Here is a 20094-nt window from a genome sequence, read left to right on the forward strand (position 1 = left end):
AACACCAATTTCAAATATATGCACAAACATCAACTTCATGATAGATAAAGATAGATTAACACCCTAGCCTAAAACACGTTGTGGCATCAGGCGTAAGTATTGAAAAATGTATAGATGTCCAATCTTACTCATGTAATGAATTAAGAGGACATGATGACTTGAATTTTTTCTCCCCCGTTCATATGTGCCTTAACAATACCCAAGTTCTACCAAAAACAAAAGAAAATTTTACACAAGCATGTTTTTAACTATCAAGTGTATATATAGAGTGAGTAGGTTTACACTAAGTAGAGTGGCTAGGAATTCCCTCCTTAGAATGATCAAGAAAAAGTAATACAATTGCTTGCATGTAAGATATGGTTTTACAGTACTCAAAATTTGGACAATTGTTGCAAGAATTTCTCTCCATTATCACTTCATATCGTGAAATCATTTCTCTAGGCTTCCCGTTGTTTGTAAAAAGAAATTATTCCTTCTTCCACTTCCAGTGCCTTTGTAATGACAACATGCAATGAAAGAGCCTTGGTAATCTTTATGTGTACCGCCTTTGCCACTATATGGCTATCATGAAAGCACATATCCAAGATATCATCACGTTGGCTGCAACTACAAATGTGTAGCACCTCCTGCGAGCTTCCCCTCCCCCCCTCGCCGTTAGCCCCTACCTCCCCTTCGCTCCCCCCCCCTCGCCGCGTCCACCTCCACCCCTCCTGTCCGCCCTCGACCCCCGTCCCCTCTCCTCCCCCCCCCGCCGGCACCCCGCTACCCCTTCGCCTCACCTCCGCTCCAGCCGCCCCTCGCTCCATCCCGCCCCCTCGCTCCATCCCGCCCCTTCCTCCGCTCCATCCCGCTTCCTCGCTCCAACCCGCCCCTCGCCCCCGCTCCAACCCCCCCCCCTCGCCGCCGCTCCAGCCGCCCCCTCCGCTCCATCCCGCCTCGCCTCGCCTCGTCCCCCCCCCCCCTCTTTCTCTCCAGCCCGCCTCGCCCTCGCCCCGCCTCCGCTCCACTCCGCCCCTCGCTGCTCCCTCGCCATCCCCCCGCTCCAACCCGCCCCCTCGCTGCTCCTTCACCCCCTCGCTTCACCCGCCCCGCCTCATTCCGCTCCCCCCGCCCCCCCGCTTCACCCCTCCACCCCCGCCATTCCAACTGCACCCCCCCCCCCCCCCCGTCCTCCCCGCCCCTTCCGTACTCCCCGCATCCCGCAGCCTCCGCCCCGCCCTCCGCTTCGACCCCTCCGACCCTTCATTTCGCCTCGCCCGCCTCACCCCCAGGCTCCACCGCCGCTTCATCTCTTCTTGGGTGGCAGCCTGTTTTTCTTCATCGGAAGCTTGCAGTTAGTCTTGGCGGTATGGCGGCCCCCAGCCCGGATCCGGAGGCCCAGTCGGACCCTCCCTCTCTAGATGCCTACCGCGTTATCCTGACAGAGCAACAATCATCTCGTGTTCAGGAGGTAGCCAGTGACTTTGCTCGTACCTCTGTTTACGGTAGAGTCATTGGACACTCCCCCTCCAGGTCTACCATCAGGGACTGGCTCCAGTCCACTCTCTTGCTAGAGGATGGCCATATCGAGGAGGTGGCCCTTATGGGAAGGGGCATCTTCTGGCTCAAACTCTCCAGTGAGAAAGCTGCGAGCAATCTGATTGCCGGTTCCCCCACATCGGTGGATGGGAAGATCATCATGATAGTCCCGTGGTACCGAGGTTTCAGCGCAGCGGATTTCGATACTCGGTTCCGTATACCTCGCCACCCAGTGACACTAGTTTTTCCAGGGCTTGCTACTGAGCTGCGGCCGATTGTCAGGGACTTGGGCTCCCATTTTGGCTGGGTTATGCACGACACCTTTGCCGACGCGGTGACCACGGCAGGAGCTCCCCGAGTCCGTGTGGCTGTGGCGGATCCTGCGACTCTCCCTGCAGTGATCGAGATCGTTACAGGTGCCGGCAGTATCACCCAGAGCATGATAGTCACCGGACAGCCAGGTCAGTGCCTGCGGTGCCATGGCTTTGGGCACTTGGCGGCTGCTTGTCCACGCTTTGCCAGCTCGTCTCGACCCTCCCCGCCCCCGCCCCCTCCGCCCCCACCTCCCCCCCCCGGACAGCCACGTCAGGAGGAGCCGAGGCAGTCGGAGCCTGGGCCAGAGGTAGTGGGCGGTTGGACCGAGGTTCGAAGGAAAAGAGGAAAGTATAAGAAGATTTCGGATAAAGGCAAGGAGGCAGAGGTCACCATTCCTGCAGCAGCACTCCACAGACCTGACAGGCAGATGCCCCAGGGACCTGGGAGAGCCTCTTCTTCGACGGCAGCCCGCCCTCCACAGCCTCAGATCCTCCTCTCTCCCACCCCCCCGCCTTCTCCCCAGTTTCCCCAGTTTCCCCCCCCTTCGCCCGCCCCGCAGTTTCAGCCCCCGCCTCCTTTTCCTCAGTCCCCTCCCCCTCCCCCTCCCTCTCAGCCCCAGTTCCAGATGCATCCCCATCCCCCTCCCCCCCCTGCTCCCCTCGCCCCTCCTACAGAGTTAGCTGCACCGTCGCCTTCCCAGCCGAGTGCAGCCTCCGCTCCACCTCCTCCACCTTCTCCGCCAGTCGCCTCCGTGGAGCCCGAGTCGCCTATCCCGCAGCCTCCTCCCCCTCCTCCCCCGCTTGCAGGACACCCGGTGTCTGTACCACCAGTGGAGCAGGTTTCCCTTCCCGCTAGCCCCTCAGTGGCAGACTCAGCTGGGTCTCAGCTCCAGGAGAGAGAGCTCCCTCGAGACTTTTACAGATCTGGCCCCTGGGACTACCTGGATGTGGCCGACCTTGGGACCTTCCCGGCTTGTCTCGACATTAGTATCTTCATGCTCCGCAAAGGGGCGGATGGGAGGATTGGTGCCTTGGCTCCCAGGGATGGCCCTAGCTTCGCCTTCACGTTCCTCAGCGATGGCACCGAGACCTGGACAGACGACTCGGTGTGGGAGGCTCTTAGAGAGCAGACACACGCCCAGATTTGCTCCTGGATAGGCCCGTCCGGTGGGCAGCTCCTCGAGACTCAGTGGTCCGAGGGCGATGTGCGCTTGCGGTGGCGTTGCGCTGCCAAACGTTTCCGATTGATCGTGATCCTCAGACCCCCCCTGGCATGGCCTCTTCCCCAGGATGTCAGAGCTTGGTCCCAACAGAAACTCCGAACCTTCTACGGGATGACCGCTTCAGAGATCTCGAGCTGGCTCGAGAAAGCATTTGTTCATGGCACTAGAGGCCTCTCGCCTTTGCTGAAGGTGTTGAAGAACGGGCAGGACGACCCCGTCTCCCCTTCCAAACCTTCTCACAAGCGGCAGCGCCTCCACTCCGATCTGTCTGATTCTTCTTCGACTTCTTCTGCGAGCAGACAGCTGTTCGCAGCCCCCCATCCCTCTCCATGAGCCTACACCTCGTATCCTGGAATGTGAACGGGTTTCACTCTTCGAGTACCCGTGGTCCCAGGAAGCTCATTTTGCGTCAGGAACTTCAGCCTGCAGTGATTGGTCGATTGGATGTACTGCTGCTCCAGGAGCACAAGCTTTCTGCGGCTCATGCCCGTAGCTGCGGGAAGGTTCTCCCTGGACGCTCCTACACTTATTGGGAGCCTTCGATCGGCGCACAGGGGAGGAGCGGGGGGGTCTGTACCTCCGTGTGCGAGCAGTTAGCTCAGTCAGTTTTCGGTCACGGCACGATCCCAGGCCGAGCCCTTTGGGTAGGCCTGAATTTGGAGGGATCCAAGATAGGAATCCTCAACATTTATGCTCCCACAGACCTCAGATGCAGAGCCACCTTCTGGAGGACACTTACAGGGATTCTTCCAGACATGGATTCCTGGATTGTTGGAGGAGACTTCAACAACCTGGAGACCTTGGAGGACCAGCAGGGTAGAGATCCGGAGTTCACAGGTATGGCTCAGGCAGAGCAGTCAGCTTGGGACTCTTTCATCTTCGCGACAGGAGGGAGGGACAGTTGGAGAGACCCGTCCTTCCGGCGTTGGCACGGGAGCCTGGACTTCTCTTGGGGCTTCCGCAGGGAAGGAGGCAGACTCCTGGAGCGGCTTGATAGGTTTTATGTCAGTGATTGGGCCATCAGCAGAGGTGGCCAGGCGGGCATTGTTCCAGGGACGACACTATCCGACCATGCGCCTGTGCTCCTCTCATTAGATTCGGCAGCCCAGACTCTCCCCCCCCGATCATGCAGGATTCCCGATTCCATCTTCTCGAGGGTGGACGTCCGTAGCAGCATTTGCAGTCTTTGGGACAGAGACTGGGGGGAGGGCATGGATCTGGTAGACTCGGTAGCGCAGGCTCTGCAGGAGTCCAGCCAGATCTGCCAGCTCGCAGCCCTACAGGTTCGACAGGATTGGTGGGGCAGAGAGAGAGCTCTTCGGAGGGACCTCGCCTCCATTCAGCGACTTCAGCAGTCTTCCCCGGGCTCGGAGGAGCTTCGGATCCAGGCCCTTCGAGCCAGAGCCCTCTTGGAGGAGACCCTCCAGCGTCGCTCCGAGTTCTCCTATCACGCCTCTCTCTCCTTCTGGGCCCGGAAGGGTGACCGGATGTGCAGGGAGTTCTTCAGGACACACGGCCAGAGAGCTGCAGGTGATCAGCTACGGAGTCTCAGGACAGCGGATGGTCACTTTGTTACGGACCCGGGGGAGGTCCTGGGGTTGGCCACTGACTTCTACAGGACCCTCTTCCAGCAGGAGCCACTTGCCCCTCGTGCTAGTCGTGACCGTGAGGAGGTGTGGAGGCACATTCCATCCCTGGTCCAGCCCAGCATGCAGGCGACGTTGTTGGCGCCGTTCACCGCGGATGAGATGTTGGAGGCCTTGATGGCTATTGATGGGCAGAAATGCCCAGGTGAGGATGGGCTATCCCGAGCTTTCTTCACCTCCTTCTGGGACCAGATCCATCAGCCCCTCCTTGCAGCTCTGCAGGGGATTTTCAGCAGCGGTCAGATGCCAGAGAGCCTTTCCTCGGGACTGATTTGCCTCATCCCGAAGGGAGGAGATAGACAGGAGATCCGCCAGTGGCGTCCGATCACTCTCCTTACCACTGCCTACAAAATCCTCGCCAAGATGATCAGTGCCAGAGTTCGACCTCTACTCCCAGACCTCGTCCATGACACTCAGACAGGCTTTGTCCAGGATCGCAGTATCCTGGATAATGTCTTCACCTTTTCAGAGGCGGCGGAGTGGGCTCAGTACAGCGGTTCACACCTTGCCATTTTACTTCTCGACTTCGAGAAGGCCTACGATCGCGTGGATTGGTCCTTTTTGGAGGGGACTCTGGAGCGGCTAGGTTTCCCGGCAGGCTGGATTCAGGGTATCTCAGCTTTGTACAGGACAGCGTCTAGCAGAGTCATCATTGGAGGCAGGATGGGTGAGCGTTTCAGCTTGGAGAGATCAGTACGTCAGGGCTGTCCCCTGGCTCCTTATCTGTTTCTCTTCTTCGCCGAGGCCATGACTTACTACCTTCGGGCGAGGTCCACAGGGCTCAGGGGTGTTCGCCTTCCACTCCGGGAGGACACGGAGCTTCTGGACTCAGAGTACGCAGATGATACAGCCCTTTATGTCCAGGACGATGAGAGGATGCTAGAGAGGGTGCGGATGGCCCTGGAGGTTTTCTGCTCGGCCGCTGGTGCGAAAATCAACTGGAACAAATCAGTTGGTTTTCTCATAGACCCGGGGGCGTGTTCTCAGTGGGGGCGATTCCTGGGCTTCAGATGGATTCCACGTGGACAGACAGCTAGATACCTTGGCTTCCAGGTTGGCCTAGACATTACGCCAGCTCAGCAGTTTCTCCCGGTGCTAGATTCCATCCGACGGAAGCTGGCTTTCTGGAGCACTGCTAAGCTGTCCCTTGCAGGTCGTGCTTTAGTAGTTAACCAGGTCCTTCTAGCCACGGCTTGGTATGTGGCTTCCTGTTGGTGCTTCTCGAGATCCAGCGTGGCACAGCTCAGGAGGTTGGTTCGGAACTTTCTTTGGTCTGGGGAGGATGGGCAGAGAGATACCAGAGCCAGGGTTGCTTGGCAGACAGTCATTCTTCCGCAGGCGGAGGGGGGTCTGGGGGTCATTGATCCAGAGCTTCAGAGTCAGGCCTTGTTAGGCAAGCTTATCATCCGCGGTTTGACCCCAGGGGGGCAGACGTGGAAGATGTTACTTCAGCAGGGAGTCGGCTCTTGTGTCCCGCGCCGAGGTGGAGAGTGGCTACCGTCCTTCAGGTGGATCTTCACTTCCGCCCCGCTCACTCAGCCCCGCTCCCCACTCGTTCGTAGCCTCCTCATGGTTTGGAGGCGGCTCCGTCTCAGTCTCATTCAGTCCCAGCCCAGCTGTCAGGAGGAGATCGATCGCCAGCCGCTCGTCTGGAATGGGCAGGTCAGAGACGCCGAGGGCCTTCAGTTGGGGGAGAGATCACATATCAGGTGGGACGGCTGGATGAGGGGGCCAGCCCGGTCCCTTCGAGTTTGGAGGGATACGTACAGACATCTGGAGATGGCCGATCTTGCAGACGCAGCGGGAGGTGCACGCGGAGTCCAGGCGAGACGCACGGAGATCGACGGTGCGATCCCAGCCGCTTGGTTGGCCCCACCTGAGCCTCAGGTCCTCATGCCTGGAGACACCCACTGGCTGGGACAGTTCACCCCCCGTGGCATCCCACTGGTGGTCGCAGGACGTTTGGATGACTCCTCTATCGCCTTCTTCGCGGTTTCAGGGGACGGACGACTCAGGAGAGAGGATGCGCTCATCGACCCCCTACTCCCGTGGCAGAGGGTTAGGGTCGTAGGCCTTCTGGGGAAGGTCTGGCATACCGACCCCAGTATCGAGCAGGACCAGTTGCAGCTTTGGCGTCTTTGGCTCTGGGAGGGGCGGGCCTTGTCAGAGCTTGAGTGGGACCCAGGAGAGTGGTGGTGGCCAGAGATTGTGACAGGACAGGGGCCGACTTCCTTCTTCGCTTACAGCACGACTCTGGGCAGGCGAGTTCTCGGGAGGATGCAGAGCCGCCCCCCCACCCAGCGTCCTAGCTGGTACGCACAGGGTATTTCCAGGTTCTTTTTGCAGGCTTTCTGGAAGGCCTTGTGGGAGAGCTGGCGGCCGCGGAAGATCTCATACTTCCTGTGGCTTCTTACCCACAAAGGTCTTCCAGTGGGGAGCTGGTTGAGGCAGATAGGCCAGGACGGTTGCTGTCAGATTTGCCATGCGGATGAGGAGTCACCAAAACACTGCCTGTGGAGCTGCACGCGCGCCCAGGAAGTGTGGAGGTGGACTTTCGGGCTTCTTACTCGTGCAGCACCAGAGCTAGGAGTGATCACTTGGGGCGCGTTCTGTTGGTGCAGCACCGCACCTGGTCTTCATCACTTGTTCGAGGCATGCCAGCAGGACCCCACAGCACCTAGCAGAGGCTGATACAGGAGTTCGGGAGAGGCAGCCAGTCTGGGAGATTATCAGCAGCATTACAGGATGGCACATCTGGACCTCGCGCTGCGCGCAGATCCTCGGTGGCACCTCCTTATCGACTGCCCAGATCATGGCGGAGATTTGGAGTGAGATTATTCATACCCTCAGAGGCCAGTGGGACCAGATTCAGGGAGACTCCCGGGCTGGTCAGGAGAAGCGGAGACGCTTCCTCCAGGCTTGGGATACACAGAGCCTCTTCTTCGAGCAGACTACGCAGGGCCTTCGGTGGCACTACTCACCACCCCGATGGCTGTTCATTCACACTCAGCATATTCCTCCGTGAGAGTATGATTTATTATGCTACCTTTTGGGCTGCGTCCGGTTTGTGAACGCAGCCCGTCAGCTATAAGCTGACCTCTTGTATCTTGTTCTCGAAGTAATATAATTAGAACTGTTTTTTCGGCAAAAAAAAAAAATCACGTTGGCTGCATGTGCTTCCTTCAACAGCTCAATGCCCACCCCGAGGTCAAACCTAGTTTTGTATCTCAACCGCTATAAGATATTCTCCCTCTATGACTCAAGATGGAAAAGTAGTGTCTAAGGCCCTCATCTCAAGATGGATCAAAAATGCATAATAAAACCTTGGCCATCACATCGTAATGGCTTAGTTGTTTAGTTCCACCTGATTTCCCACCTTAAATATAACTATGATGAAATTCTTTGTTTAGAATTAAAGAAAGCTGTAGCAACGTTGATGAATAGAAATTTGCAATGGACGAGACGAAGGCAAGAGACCCATTGAGGTAATCCACTCCATTGAATCCACCTCCATGGGGGATCTTCAAGGTCATGTGACGTAGCCAATTTTCATTGCAGGCCTATCCTCAAAGTGAGACATGAAAGCATGAACATCAATTTTATAAAAAAAACACACGAGTTAAATTTGTGTGAATAAAGAATGAACCATACACTGTCTAGGTGAGTGACACAACCTCTCTCGTTAAAATTATTTGGTAGAGGTCTAGAAAATAAGACAGTCTTAAACTTCTCCAGACTGCCTACCACTTCAGGAATGTCTAGCTTGGAGTTCTCTTTTTAACTCTGGCTACTTATGTGCAACAATTTATAACATGGGTAAAAATAACGCTTCAGCATGCTGAGCCATCGGTCCCATTGCCACATAGGTCTACAAACATATATGAACACAGCCCACAACTTACAATGACAATGGTGTCTGTCATCCATGCAGATGATCGTACTTGCAGTCATCACTCGTAACACTTTCTGGGGAAAAAAACATTTTGTAACACCTGTAGGAGTTGATGTCAAACACATTGGTGTTGCACAGGTATAAGCCTGCCATCTTTGCTTTATGTTTGTGCTTCTACTACATATGTGCATACAGCACATAAATATGTAGATCAAGCCATAGCAGTAAGTGGTTCATGTGCTTATAAGAATGCATATGAAATCCGGCTTGCCATTAGCTTCTTAGTAAAAAGTGACTTTCAAATGCATTATAACCACACATTCCTAGACTAAAAGGAGATCCTCTTTATTCAATGGTATTATAAACAGCAATTCATGCATTGCAGTGCAGAGTAAGATCAAGTCTACACTGGATATTTACATCTGAGCTCAATACAACATAGATGTTGCAAAAGGAAGGTGTCAAATTTCTTGTGAAGACCATATCGGTATTTTGATCACATGCATATTCATGTAATTGATGAATTGTTCATGTGTCCACTTCTTAATGAGAGGTATCAGCAAGAAAATAAACCTGGAGTCTCTCACAGATGCCTCGACGGAAAGGCACCCTTAAAACCCATGATCGTCCTATATGCAACTACCTGGTCATGTGACAAATCATATTCACATCCAGGCAAGCAGATAACGTAACTGGTATTTTACTCTGGGAGCCACAGGAGGACACCTCAAAGCTTTGTAACGATGGCCAAAGTCTGAGAAAATTGTCTGTTTAAAGTACTTAAATAATACAATAATGCCCAACATTAAGTATGAATAACTTCCTTCCGTATGATCAGCAAAAAACATAACATTCTTCCAGATTCTGTAACTCAACATGGCCATTCACGGAGTCACAATGGATCGTTGATAAACACACATTGGACGGAGTTCATCCAAGGAATTAATATCCTTAAAGCCACCGACCTCCCGTAGGCCAAGCCACCCTCTTCGCCATAGGAACTCGTGAAATTCAGCTTCTGTGTAAAATGTCTTCTCCTCAGTGGCATCTGTCAAACGGCCACTTTCATCATGCATACACAACTTGATGGTTAAACCTGCATATACAAACACCATTTCAATACATTTTGATTACTCTGTTACCCCACAAGCTCGCAACATTGATTTCACCCACAAAATTCTAGCTATGGAGGTAAAGATTCTCAAAAATAGGCAGGAAGTTACAGGTCTCTTCACATGTGATTGGTATACGTTTTATAGCCATAATACATGCTATGAAATCAAGAAGGTGGTTGTAGATATTCCTTTGCTAGTGCAGGTGGCACACAAAAGCAGACCATCCAAAGAATCTACTAGTTTCTCAAAGAAAGGGATTGGGACACAACTTCACACAAAAGACCTTATCCTACAGTTCGTTAGCGTTTAATTTTTCACAACGAAATGTGAAGACTTTTTCACCATACAAGCTCTCAATGCTATTCAGACACTAGACTTTATCAATAAGTTTCATCTGCTCTAATAAATAGCTCACGTACCTTCATCTAAATGAAGCATATAAGCTCCTGCAGGCATATCACGATCTAGGCTTCGGACAACTCCGTTTTCATCCTCCAACCAGAATGCCCTTTTTGTACGCAGTCCAAAACCAGACTTGATTGCTTCTTTTATAGCTTCAGCTGTCCCATCAATGCCAATTCTTCGGATTATATCACCACACTTTACAATTATGACCTTCCCCTCGTAAGACATGAGGCGATCACTACCTGCAATAAACTTCTCTGATTATCAATGCCAATTCTTCGCATTCTATCACTACACTTCACAATTATGACCTTCCCCTTATAAGACATAAGGTAATCACTACCTGCACTAAACTTTTCTTAGAGACACCTCTGCACAGAGAGTCATCCTAGAAGTTCTAACCACAACTTGTTGGACGCCATTTGAATGACACAATGTCATTGCTGACGAAATAAACATGGGAAAAAACCTCCAAGCCTCTCAAAATTGTAAGAGCACCTGACATCCATTATTAACTTACAACAATATAGCCTTTGAACTGACCATAAACAACAATTTTAACGTTTGCATGGACCACTGTGACCTAGATTTAGACAACTTGTCTTTTAAATATACTTCAGGCTTTTGATTTTGATCAGGAACACTCAAAACAGAAAAGCAAATTTTCACAAAGGCCATGTTTTAATGATTATCAAACAAAATAATATATAGTCACATTAAATCCTCCTAATAATAAAAAGTATAAAAAGTGAAATATACAGTAAAGTAACTCTTGTAAGTTAAATAAACCATTTAAGTTTAAGGGATAAACCCAAACATCTGAAACTTCGGATTTTACAATGGTATTACCATTAGCCATAGGATCTGTCCAACCTGAACGCTGTAGCCCATTTTCAACAGCAGTACCAGTTGATGGCAGGGCCGGTGGTTGCCTTTCCTGATCCAATCTATGGTCAAGGTTAGGTGCAGACCTAATAGGTCCTGCAAAACACAATCAATCTCAGACCCTCTGCCAGTGTATCAGTCAAGTAGATTGTTCTGGATTAGAATTCAAGGACCAAGAGGTGCATGACTAAAGCAAACAGACAACAAATATGGCACAACACCAATACAATATTGAAAACATGCATGATTCGTGCGGCCTCCCTCCCCCCTCCCCCCCCAAAAAAATGAATTATCCGCTACATTGCTTTATTATTTAAGATGATTGCAACTTTCCATGTCACCATCATAACTGCTGCAGATGCAGGACTCAGCTTCATTCGTGTAGATAATGCACTCGCCTAGAGAGTATCACATTGTACGAAAAAACTGTCCAAAAGAGTTATTGAGGCTGCTCGCCCCTTCCCTCACTTCCATGCTCCTTCCTTGCAGGTTGCTGTCTCAACCCTAAGACTACCCTAACTATACCAAGGGTATCTCATGTCCTAACTTGTCCCATGGTTAGGTGACATGACCCTGGGCTAACTTGACCTCCATCACACTAGCCACATTATGCCCAAACGTGGACATAACATTCTTGCCCCTTATTCAAAGAAGGACTGAGACATAAACTCTAGGAATTGGCTCCAAAGAGAATCATTACTTTCCCAAGTACTATCCTCAGTTAAGCAATCCTTTCATTAACCTTCAGCTCTGGACATCCTATTCCTAAGCTGTCCGTCCCTATAATTGAGAAGATATTTTGGTTCATGAGGCACATAAGTGCATAGACCCTCAAGTCGTACGAGTCCATTCTCTCAGACCAAATTATCCCTTGCACCCAACTTCTCCTTCAATTTACTGACATAAAAGACTTTGATGTACCTAAACACCATCAGGTAAACACAAGTCGTAGGCCACATCATTGATCTTTTTAAGAATCAAGAATCGATCATAAAAGCATGAAGATACGGTATATACCTAGCCAGTTCGCATTACTTGAGAATCTTTACGATTTTCACATAAACTCACTAGCCCTCTAAGAGAACCTGAGGTGAGTGCTTCTACTTAGCATAAAATTGCACTCTATCCTAAGCACTTTTATGATTTCCCTTGCGAGCTGCAACATACCTTGTTGGTGTTGCAACCAATCAACAACATATCGTGTCGTTGTTGCAATCGACAGCAGCCACATCAACCTTAAGATCAGACCAAAAGAAGGTTCTTTTGACTAGATCCAAACTTCTTTGTACCATTGGGTGTCCAACACCGAACTGTCATGCCATTCACACAAGATACAACGTCTTGTATCCCTTTAGATGAATACACACACCTTACCTTTCAAAAAACTAAACCATTCCAAATGGAGTACTCTCTAATTTTGCTACCAAGAGGGGCATTATCAACTTGTACTTCATCCCAAACACCCTTTATCAAATCATCTTCAAGATGATGGACCATTAGAGAGTTGGAGGGAGAGAGAAAGGTAATACACCATACAAGGGGCCAGAAATAAGGGCTGGCCCCTCCCGAAGATCTTTATTGCAATAGAAAATAACTTTGTACAACTGGCTCTAAGAAGAGCACCACCTCGAATGAAACTAGGAGCTCTGAGGCCCCTTCTTTTATTGCTAAAAAAAGGGGCCCACCTCGAATGAATCTAGGAGCTCTAAGGCCCCTTCTTTTATAGCTAAAAGAAGGGGCCCACCTCAAACGAATCTAGGATCTCTGAGGTCCCTTCTTTTATAGACTTGGCCTAGCTAAAAGCTAGACCTGCTTTTCTAAAGCTAAACTAACCCTTCCTGCTTTTGCCCGCTTTGGGGCAGCATTTGGATTCTTTTTAGAAACCCGTGGGGCCTTCTTTAATGGCACCATCTGTCCTGATGCTTTTTGCCTTGTAGGACCCGCTTTTTACCACTTGCTCCATCATTTTTTAGCCTTTTAGCACTCTTCTAAGTCCTACACAAATACCAACACTTTCACCCATTAAAAGTTAGTGAAATGCATGCATTCCTAGTTCTTGGACTAATCCTAGTCCCTTGTGGGCATCCCCACAGTTCTCTTTTACCAATGCAAAGCAAAAGTAAAACATTAAAACGTATCCTTAGTTAATCAAAGTCAACATTTTTTGACCGAAGTCAATTTTAATAAAGATTATACTTTATTTATTGAGAGAAGTACCAAATGTAGCAGCCCCTAGGCTTCTAATCAGTTGCCCTCAACTGAAAAGCTTCTTGACACAACTACAAAACTTGAGGATATTCTGAAAAGAAGTCCTCATCTACCCAGTTGGCATCAAGTGTCAAATAGTTATATATATATATACCTTTGTAACACTAGAATATGTCCAATCATACAAATAGTTCTTAAACTTGACAAGGTATCTACAGATGACATTGCCTTTGGGTCCTTTCTTTTCTTTGTGATATACAATCTGGTCTCATTGGAGGATCTCCTTCATCTCTGGTGGCTCTTTTTCAACTGGTTTTGTGGGCTCTGGTCCTTGGTATTTCTTGAGAAGACTCACATGAAAAGCATTGCGAATCTTCCAAGTCTCGGGTAACTCAATACTCTCCAATGGTCCCTATCGTATAGGCAATGGCAAGAGAAGTCCTAGGGTCTTGTGTTCACGTGAGACATTTCGTCACAAACGTGTGCATATCCTTTCGCATTCTTGGCCAAAAGAAATATCTTTCAATGGATTGTGTAGTAGAAGAAATACCCCGATGAACTGCATAAAGAGGAGCATGACATTCTTCAAAGACTTTTACTCGCATAACTTGAGTCAAACAAAGGTGATCATCCTTCATGAGTAAAGTATCTTTCAATGAATTTTGACTAGATGATTGCCCCTACTGCTGAATATTCCTCATAATCTCTTTGAAATCTGGATCTTGAAAGTAAAGTTCTTTCATGGCCTCTTGGTCCCTGTGATGAGCTATGGTAACATTGTTCACATGGGGCCTTCTCTCCCTCTTGTAGATATTCTCTCATGTAGACTCTTAAGTCCATCTCTCTCTAGTTTATTCTCTCTCTATGAGTAGTCTTGGAGCTTCCGCTCCCTCTTGTATGTATGAAACCTCTTCTTCTCCCTTGTGTTTGTAGTGTTGGAGTGGATTCTCACTCTATTTGTAATGAAGGTCACTGGTTGTCAAAACACAGTACCTGTGACATGGGATATGCCAGTTTCATAGTGACACATGGCAGCTTATTGTTCAGATTAAAGCATCTGCTACCTTGTTCCAGGCTCCTCGAGTATAGAAAATCTAGAAATGAAACATGGACAAGAAGTTTGCCCATTTCATCTACTTTTTGGAGATCTTTGTCTGTGTCAATAAATACCTGAGGCTCTGATAATCGGTCTTGACTATAAGTCAGCTCCAAGAGGATAATGCATCCAGATGGTTAGAGCATGAATAATAGCCAACATTTCTTTTTCGTATCTGTCTTTGGCTCTCGTAAGCTATCACCAAGTTGGTGTCGGTTGTTAACTTTTCTTTGAGAGTGTTGAAACTTGAAAATTGTCCTTTGCCGTTCTCCACATCTGAAGACTATAGCTTTCTTGGTTAAATCATGTAACGAGGATACTATATCAGCAAAGTGTCTAATGAAGCTCTTGGAAAGTAGAGGATAGACTCACTCACTCCTCACACTCCCGATCACAGCTCAAACAACTATCAAAGAGAGAGAGAGAGAGAGATAGCAAAACTCAGATATATTCTTTCACAATGTGTGGGCTGACAAAAGCTCAAAGGTAAGCAGTGAAACCAGCAAAGGGATGCTGTACAAAATGGCTGAGCACTCTCCTCTCTTCCTAGCACGCTTGCCGGGTGCAAGGCGGTCATTGCTGCTGATGAAGAATAAAGTGGGGTGAGGGGGGTTTATATAGGTGGGCAGCAAGCCCACAGACTGGCCGACTTGGCCAGTCGGTATCAGCAAGCTGCACCAACCCCTAAAGGGGCCAAATGGCCAACCCCCTGGTCGGTTTTTGGGCCAGCCTCTTGGCCTATATACACCTTCGTCGATGAGTTCACGAACAAAGTGGTAGTGGAACTCGATGTGCTTCGTCGGGCGTGAAACACGGGGTTGTTGGCAATTGCTATGCAAGTCTGGTTGTCGCACATAATCATCGTCGCATCTTCTTGGGCCACATTCATGTCCTCCAAGATCCACCTGAGCTACAATGCTTTGTATGCCGCTATACAAGCAGGCATGTACTCTGTCTCTGTAGATGAAAGGGCGATAGTAGGTTGTTTCTTACTCAGCCATGACACAGCTCCTTATGAGAGTAAGAAACATTATCTAGAAGTCGATCTCCAAGTGTCACTATCACCTGCCCAATCACTATCGTAGAAACCTCCCAACTCAATGCCTCTCGTATAAGTGATGCCATCACAGTTAGGGGAAACAGAAACGGGGAAACGAGGAACGGAAACGGAAACTTTTCAGGATTTCTGGGAGGGTTGAAACAGGGAAACTCCACGTCAGCAAGGGGGTTTTGAGATGAGAACACACACATTTAGAATGCTATAGCCTACAGCTTGAAAGAGAGCCAAGGGTTGAAAGAGAGGGCTGAAACTTGAAAGTGGGGCCTAAAAGAGGAGGGAACAGAAGGCTGAAAGAGAGGGCTGAAAGAGGGGGCTGAAGGAGGGGGCTGGAGGGGAGTAGATGATGATGGAGGGCTAAAGCAACTTGCAGGAGAGAAAGGAGAGGAAAGGAGTGAATGGGGCTCAAGGAGGGCTGGAAAACCTTGAGGATGGAGAGAGTATGAGGCTGAAGGAGTGGAAGGAGGCCAAAATCGGTGGATTTCGCGTCATTTTGGAGACCTAGCAGCCTGTGTTGTCTGAAACGGCCCGTTTCAAGGCTCTGAAACGCACTTCAGACTGGCTGGCACACTTCAGACTGGCTGGAACGTTTCAGCCAGCCATTTCAGGGTCCTGAAACGTTTCAAACCTTGAAACACGTTTCAGGAAACAGGGCTTCTCTGAAACGGCATTTCAGGCCTGGCTGGGCTCTGAAACGCGTTTCAACGTAACTGTGGATGCCATAGGTGCAAGTACCTTTCAAGTACCTCAGCACCCTCATACCTACGTCCCAATGGGCCTTCTTGGGTGTGGCCAAGAACTGACAGAGCAATCCAACTGAGAAAGAAATATCCGGTCTGGTATTGGTGAGGTAAAGCAAACTCCCAACCATGTGTCGATACAGTGATGAATCAACCGGCTAAGATGGACCATGCACAGACAGGGTTCCATGGGAGTCACTGCTATTTTGCAATCTTCCATCTGAAAGCGTTTGAGCAGGTCCCTGTAATATTTTTCCTGTGAGATGAAGATACAGGTCTTTCCCTGCTTCACCTCAATCCCAAGAGAGTAATGAAGTATGCCTTAGTCAGTCATCTCGAACTCCTTCATGAGAAGTGTCTTGACCTAAGCAATCTTCTTCGTATGATCTCCTGTAATGATGAGTTCCTCCATATATAGAATCAATACTAGCCGCAAATCCCCCTCTGTGTCAAGATAAAGATTTGCTTCTGATGGACTCCACTGAAGCCCATCTTCTGAAAGAAAACATCTATCCGCTGGTACCAAGCTTTGGAGGCCTGTTTCAATTCGTATAAGGCCTTCTTCAGTTTGCAAGCTTTTGATGGGGATCCTGGAATCTGAAATCCTGGTGGTTGTGCCACATATACCTCCTTCTCCAAGGTTCCATTCAAAAATGCAGACTTGACCTCCATCTGAAAAATAGGCCAACTGTGATGTGCAGCCAAGGCAATGACTGTTCGAATGGTCACCATCCTGGCTGCGGGGACGAAGGTCTCGTCAAAGTCAAGTCCTTCTAACTATGCATAGCCTTTCACCACCAATCTCGCTTTGTACTTGTCCAAGCTCCCATTTGACTTGAACTTAAGCTTGTATACCCATTTAGTCCCAATTACCTTCCGCGTTGGTTTGGGCACTAAATCCCAAGTGTCATTTTTCAAAATGGCATCCATCTCTACCTGCATGGCTTCCTGTCATTCTGGAATATCCTTCGCTTACTCCAAGGAACGGGGCTTCTCAAGCTGAGCCACCATAGCGTAGTTCACGGAGGGAGTCGTCATGTTGCGTTGAGACGGCCGCACTTTGAAACTACTCTCAGCAATGTCCATGACCCATGAGTCTGCTAAAGTCATCAAATACCACTGAGGTAGCTTCTTCCCTGATGGAGGTGCCTTTGCTGGAGTTGCCTTGGAAGCCGGTTCTAGAACAGCATGTACGTCGAGACCATCTCCCGTTCGAAAGCTCCCTAACAATACAGCAGCCCAACTGTCAAGCATCATTTCACACGGCCTTCCTCTCTATCACCCTATGAACTTCTTGCCTTGGAAGCCGGTTCTAGAATAGCATGTACGGTCGAGACCATCTCCCATTCGAAAGCTCCCTAACAATACAGCAGCCCAATTGTCAAGCATCATTCCAGACGGCCTTCCTCTCTATCACCCTGCGAACTTCCATTGCTTCCTTCTTACTCACCAAGCTCCCTTCTAGTCTCAGCTCTTGTGTTCTCTTTTGGGATCTCCACCCTCCCAACTCCTCGACCTCTGCTCCTCCCTTGCGCAACCCCTATTTACTTCTTCTCCCCAACAAGCCCCTTCCCCTTAGCTTCCATCAACCTTCCCTATATCACGTAACACCTCCAAGAGCATGCTTCCCACCAGCCGCAATCAACCTTCCTTTTTCTCTGCCAAGGCCTCCCTCATTCACGTATGTTTTCGGCCTCCCTTACGATCCCCTTCGAGCCACCCAAGCTCGCACAGTCGTCTCCTCGCTGAGCGTAGACTTTCTGCCTTCACACATTAATCGCAGCCTTGCAGCTTCTCTTCTGCATTATAGAACTCTCGCTTCTGTCCCTCAACCTCTTCTCAGCCTGCACCATCAACTACACAGCCACGACTCCTAGCCTATGTGCTTGCACGCGCCATCAGCTCGCCACTGATAGTTGGCTCCTCCCTCAGCTCGCAGTTCTCCTCAAGCTCTTCGACCTCTGTCCTCTCCCGGAGCCCTCCTCGTGCAGCGTAGCCCTTCAGCCAGCTCGCAGTTGCGCTCCTTCAGCTGCCCTCTCCTTTTTATTTAAAGTCCTGTGGCTCCTGTAGTAGCAATGTCTCCCCGTGCACATTGACTCACGAAAATATAAAAAAACCCTTCATGACTTGTCTTTACATGACCCCAAAAACATTTCACTTGACCACACATTGGACACCCTTGCTCCGGTATTCTGGTACCACCACATTGCTTTTCATCATCTCCCAGAAGCCCATGTAGAAGTTTCTGCCATCTATACATCAGTGTAGAGTCTTTTATGGGAGTGTCCAGAACTCAAAGCTACCTCCAACTAGCTATATACATAGCTATGCACGTACCCATCAGCATGCAAGTAAAAAACATATTTACATTTTTGTCCACACATCTCTAGCAACCCGTTTCTTCTGTTGTGACATTCATGTCCAACAGTGGGTTAAAAAGAGATGAAAGATCCAAATTTTCTTCTTCACTTTGCACCGACTTCCATCGGTTATGCCATAGCTCAACATCTTCATGATCCTCCTCTTTCAGTGCTACCATCAGCCGTGCAAAGTATTTCTTCAACCGGACACCATTGACCCTCTTCTTATGTTTCTTACCATCTAAATCAATCAATTGATAAGTTCCATTTTCAAATTTCTTCTCCACTCTGTATGGACCTTCCCACTTGGTCTGAAAAGCAGTATGAAAAGTGCTATCCAGTTTGCTATTATATCTGCGAACTGAGTCTCCATCTTCGATTTCTTTTTTCTTGATTTTTGCATTTTTCAATTCTTGCCTCCGCATTTGCACTCTGGCATAATGTTCAAAAGCTAAATCCCTATCTAATTGCATCATGTGCAGTGCCAGTAATCTCTCCCTATACTGTCTACAGGCTCATATCCTTCTTCAACCAAAAATTTCAAAGCTAGAATCTCTACATCCAATGGCATAATTGCTTCTTTCCCATATACCAAATGAAATGGAGAGAATTGAGTGATGTGCTTCACCGCTACCCTGTATGCCCACAAAACTTGATTCAACTCCAAATCCCAGTTTTTGGTGTGGCTTCCCGTCATCTTAGTCATCATCAATTTAAAATTTCCATTAAAATTCTCATTCAACCCATTGCACTGAGGATAGTATGGGGTGATGTACTTATGATTTTGTCATGTGCATGGTGTACCTAGGGTTGGATAGCAGGTTAACGTGGGTTATGGGATAGCATAGGGATGGATGGCTATTTTTAGCCAGGATTGCTATATATAGAGATTGATTCATATATAGTACTCGCTTTATATGGAGGGAGCTATTCATAGCATTGTGCTATCTATAGCGGGCTTCCTTCTCTATAGAGAGAGGGCCAGTGCTATTGTGTAGATCAGTTGTGTCATGTGCACGGATTGGTATCCAACGTGTACTGGGTACACAAGACTAGCTCAGGTAGCCTGGGGAGACTTAGAGCTAGGCAGGCTCGATGCTCGGATTGAGTGGCAAGGGTATGAATCAATTAGAGGTCTTCGCTATTTTTGGCACTTTGGGCCCGAGTTTATATAAGGGACACAGAGGTTCAGTTCTCAGAGAGCCGATGGGAGCAAGTTTCGTTCCCAGGTGCTAGGTCTGATCCTGGATTGAGTCGCGGACGTGCGCCTGCATCATAGCGTAGCCCAAGGCCTAGCAGCAGATCCCAGGCTTCACAGCGCCACCTGGTGATATGGGACACTTGGCTGGTTGATCTGGTTGGGAGTTCGTGCCAGTAGCTCAGCTCGTGGCTCGGAGAGGACATCTCCTAATTCAGGATCACATCTCATAGATGTCATGGTTCGATGGTGAGCAGCCTGCTCAGTTTTCTCACATTGGTGTGTTCTTGTGTTTGCTTGCAGATCAGAGGTTTCAGGAGTGCTGGGATTGTGTCACTTGGTATCAGAGCCAACTCCTGAGGTAGGAACTTCTGTTGCGAAAACTTTGGATGATTCTTTCTCCAAGTATGCCCTAATTTCGAAATTCGTGCTTAAAC

At 49.2% G+C, this 20094-nt stretch overlaps 1 protein-coding gene across 5 annotated transcripts in view; it reads right to left on the bottom strand.

Moving 5' to 3' along the window:
* Positions 1-8938: 8938 nt before the first annotated feature.
* The window catches only part of LOC147880988 (trihelix transcription factor GT-1-like), a 63897-nt gene continuing 52741 nt past the window's right edge, over positions 8939-20094 (bottom strand). Inside the window, exons 4-6 of one of the 5 annotated variants that reach the window (XM_087370054.1) lie at positions 10987-11094; positions 10128-10355; positions 8939-9689 (exon numbers count right to left, since the gene is read on the bottom strand). In XM_087370054.1, the coding sequence (XP_087226180.1) occupies positions 9478-9689; positions 10128-10355; positions 10987-11094 (548 nt within the window). In that variant the 3' untranslated portion in view covers positions 8939-9477. Of the gene's footprint in view, positions 9690-10127; positions 10356-10962; positions 11095-20094 lie in introns of all 5 variants that reach the window. The other 4 variants (XM_087370056.1, XM_087370053.1, XM_087370055.1 and 1 more) reach the window with 4 other exon arrangements.

The sequence above is a fragment of the Dipteris shenzhenensis genome, chromosome 31 (assembly GCF_047967505.1).
Source record: "Dipteris shenzhenensis isolate YYH24624 ecotype China chromosome 31, Dip_SZ_1.0, whole genome shotgun sequence".
Classification (NCBI taxonomy): Eukaryota; Viridiplantae; Streptophyta; class Polypodiopsida; order Gleicheniales; family Dipteridaceae; genus Dipteris; species Dipteris shenzhenensis.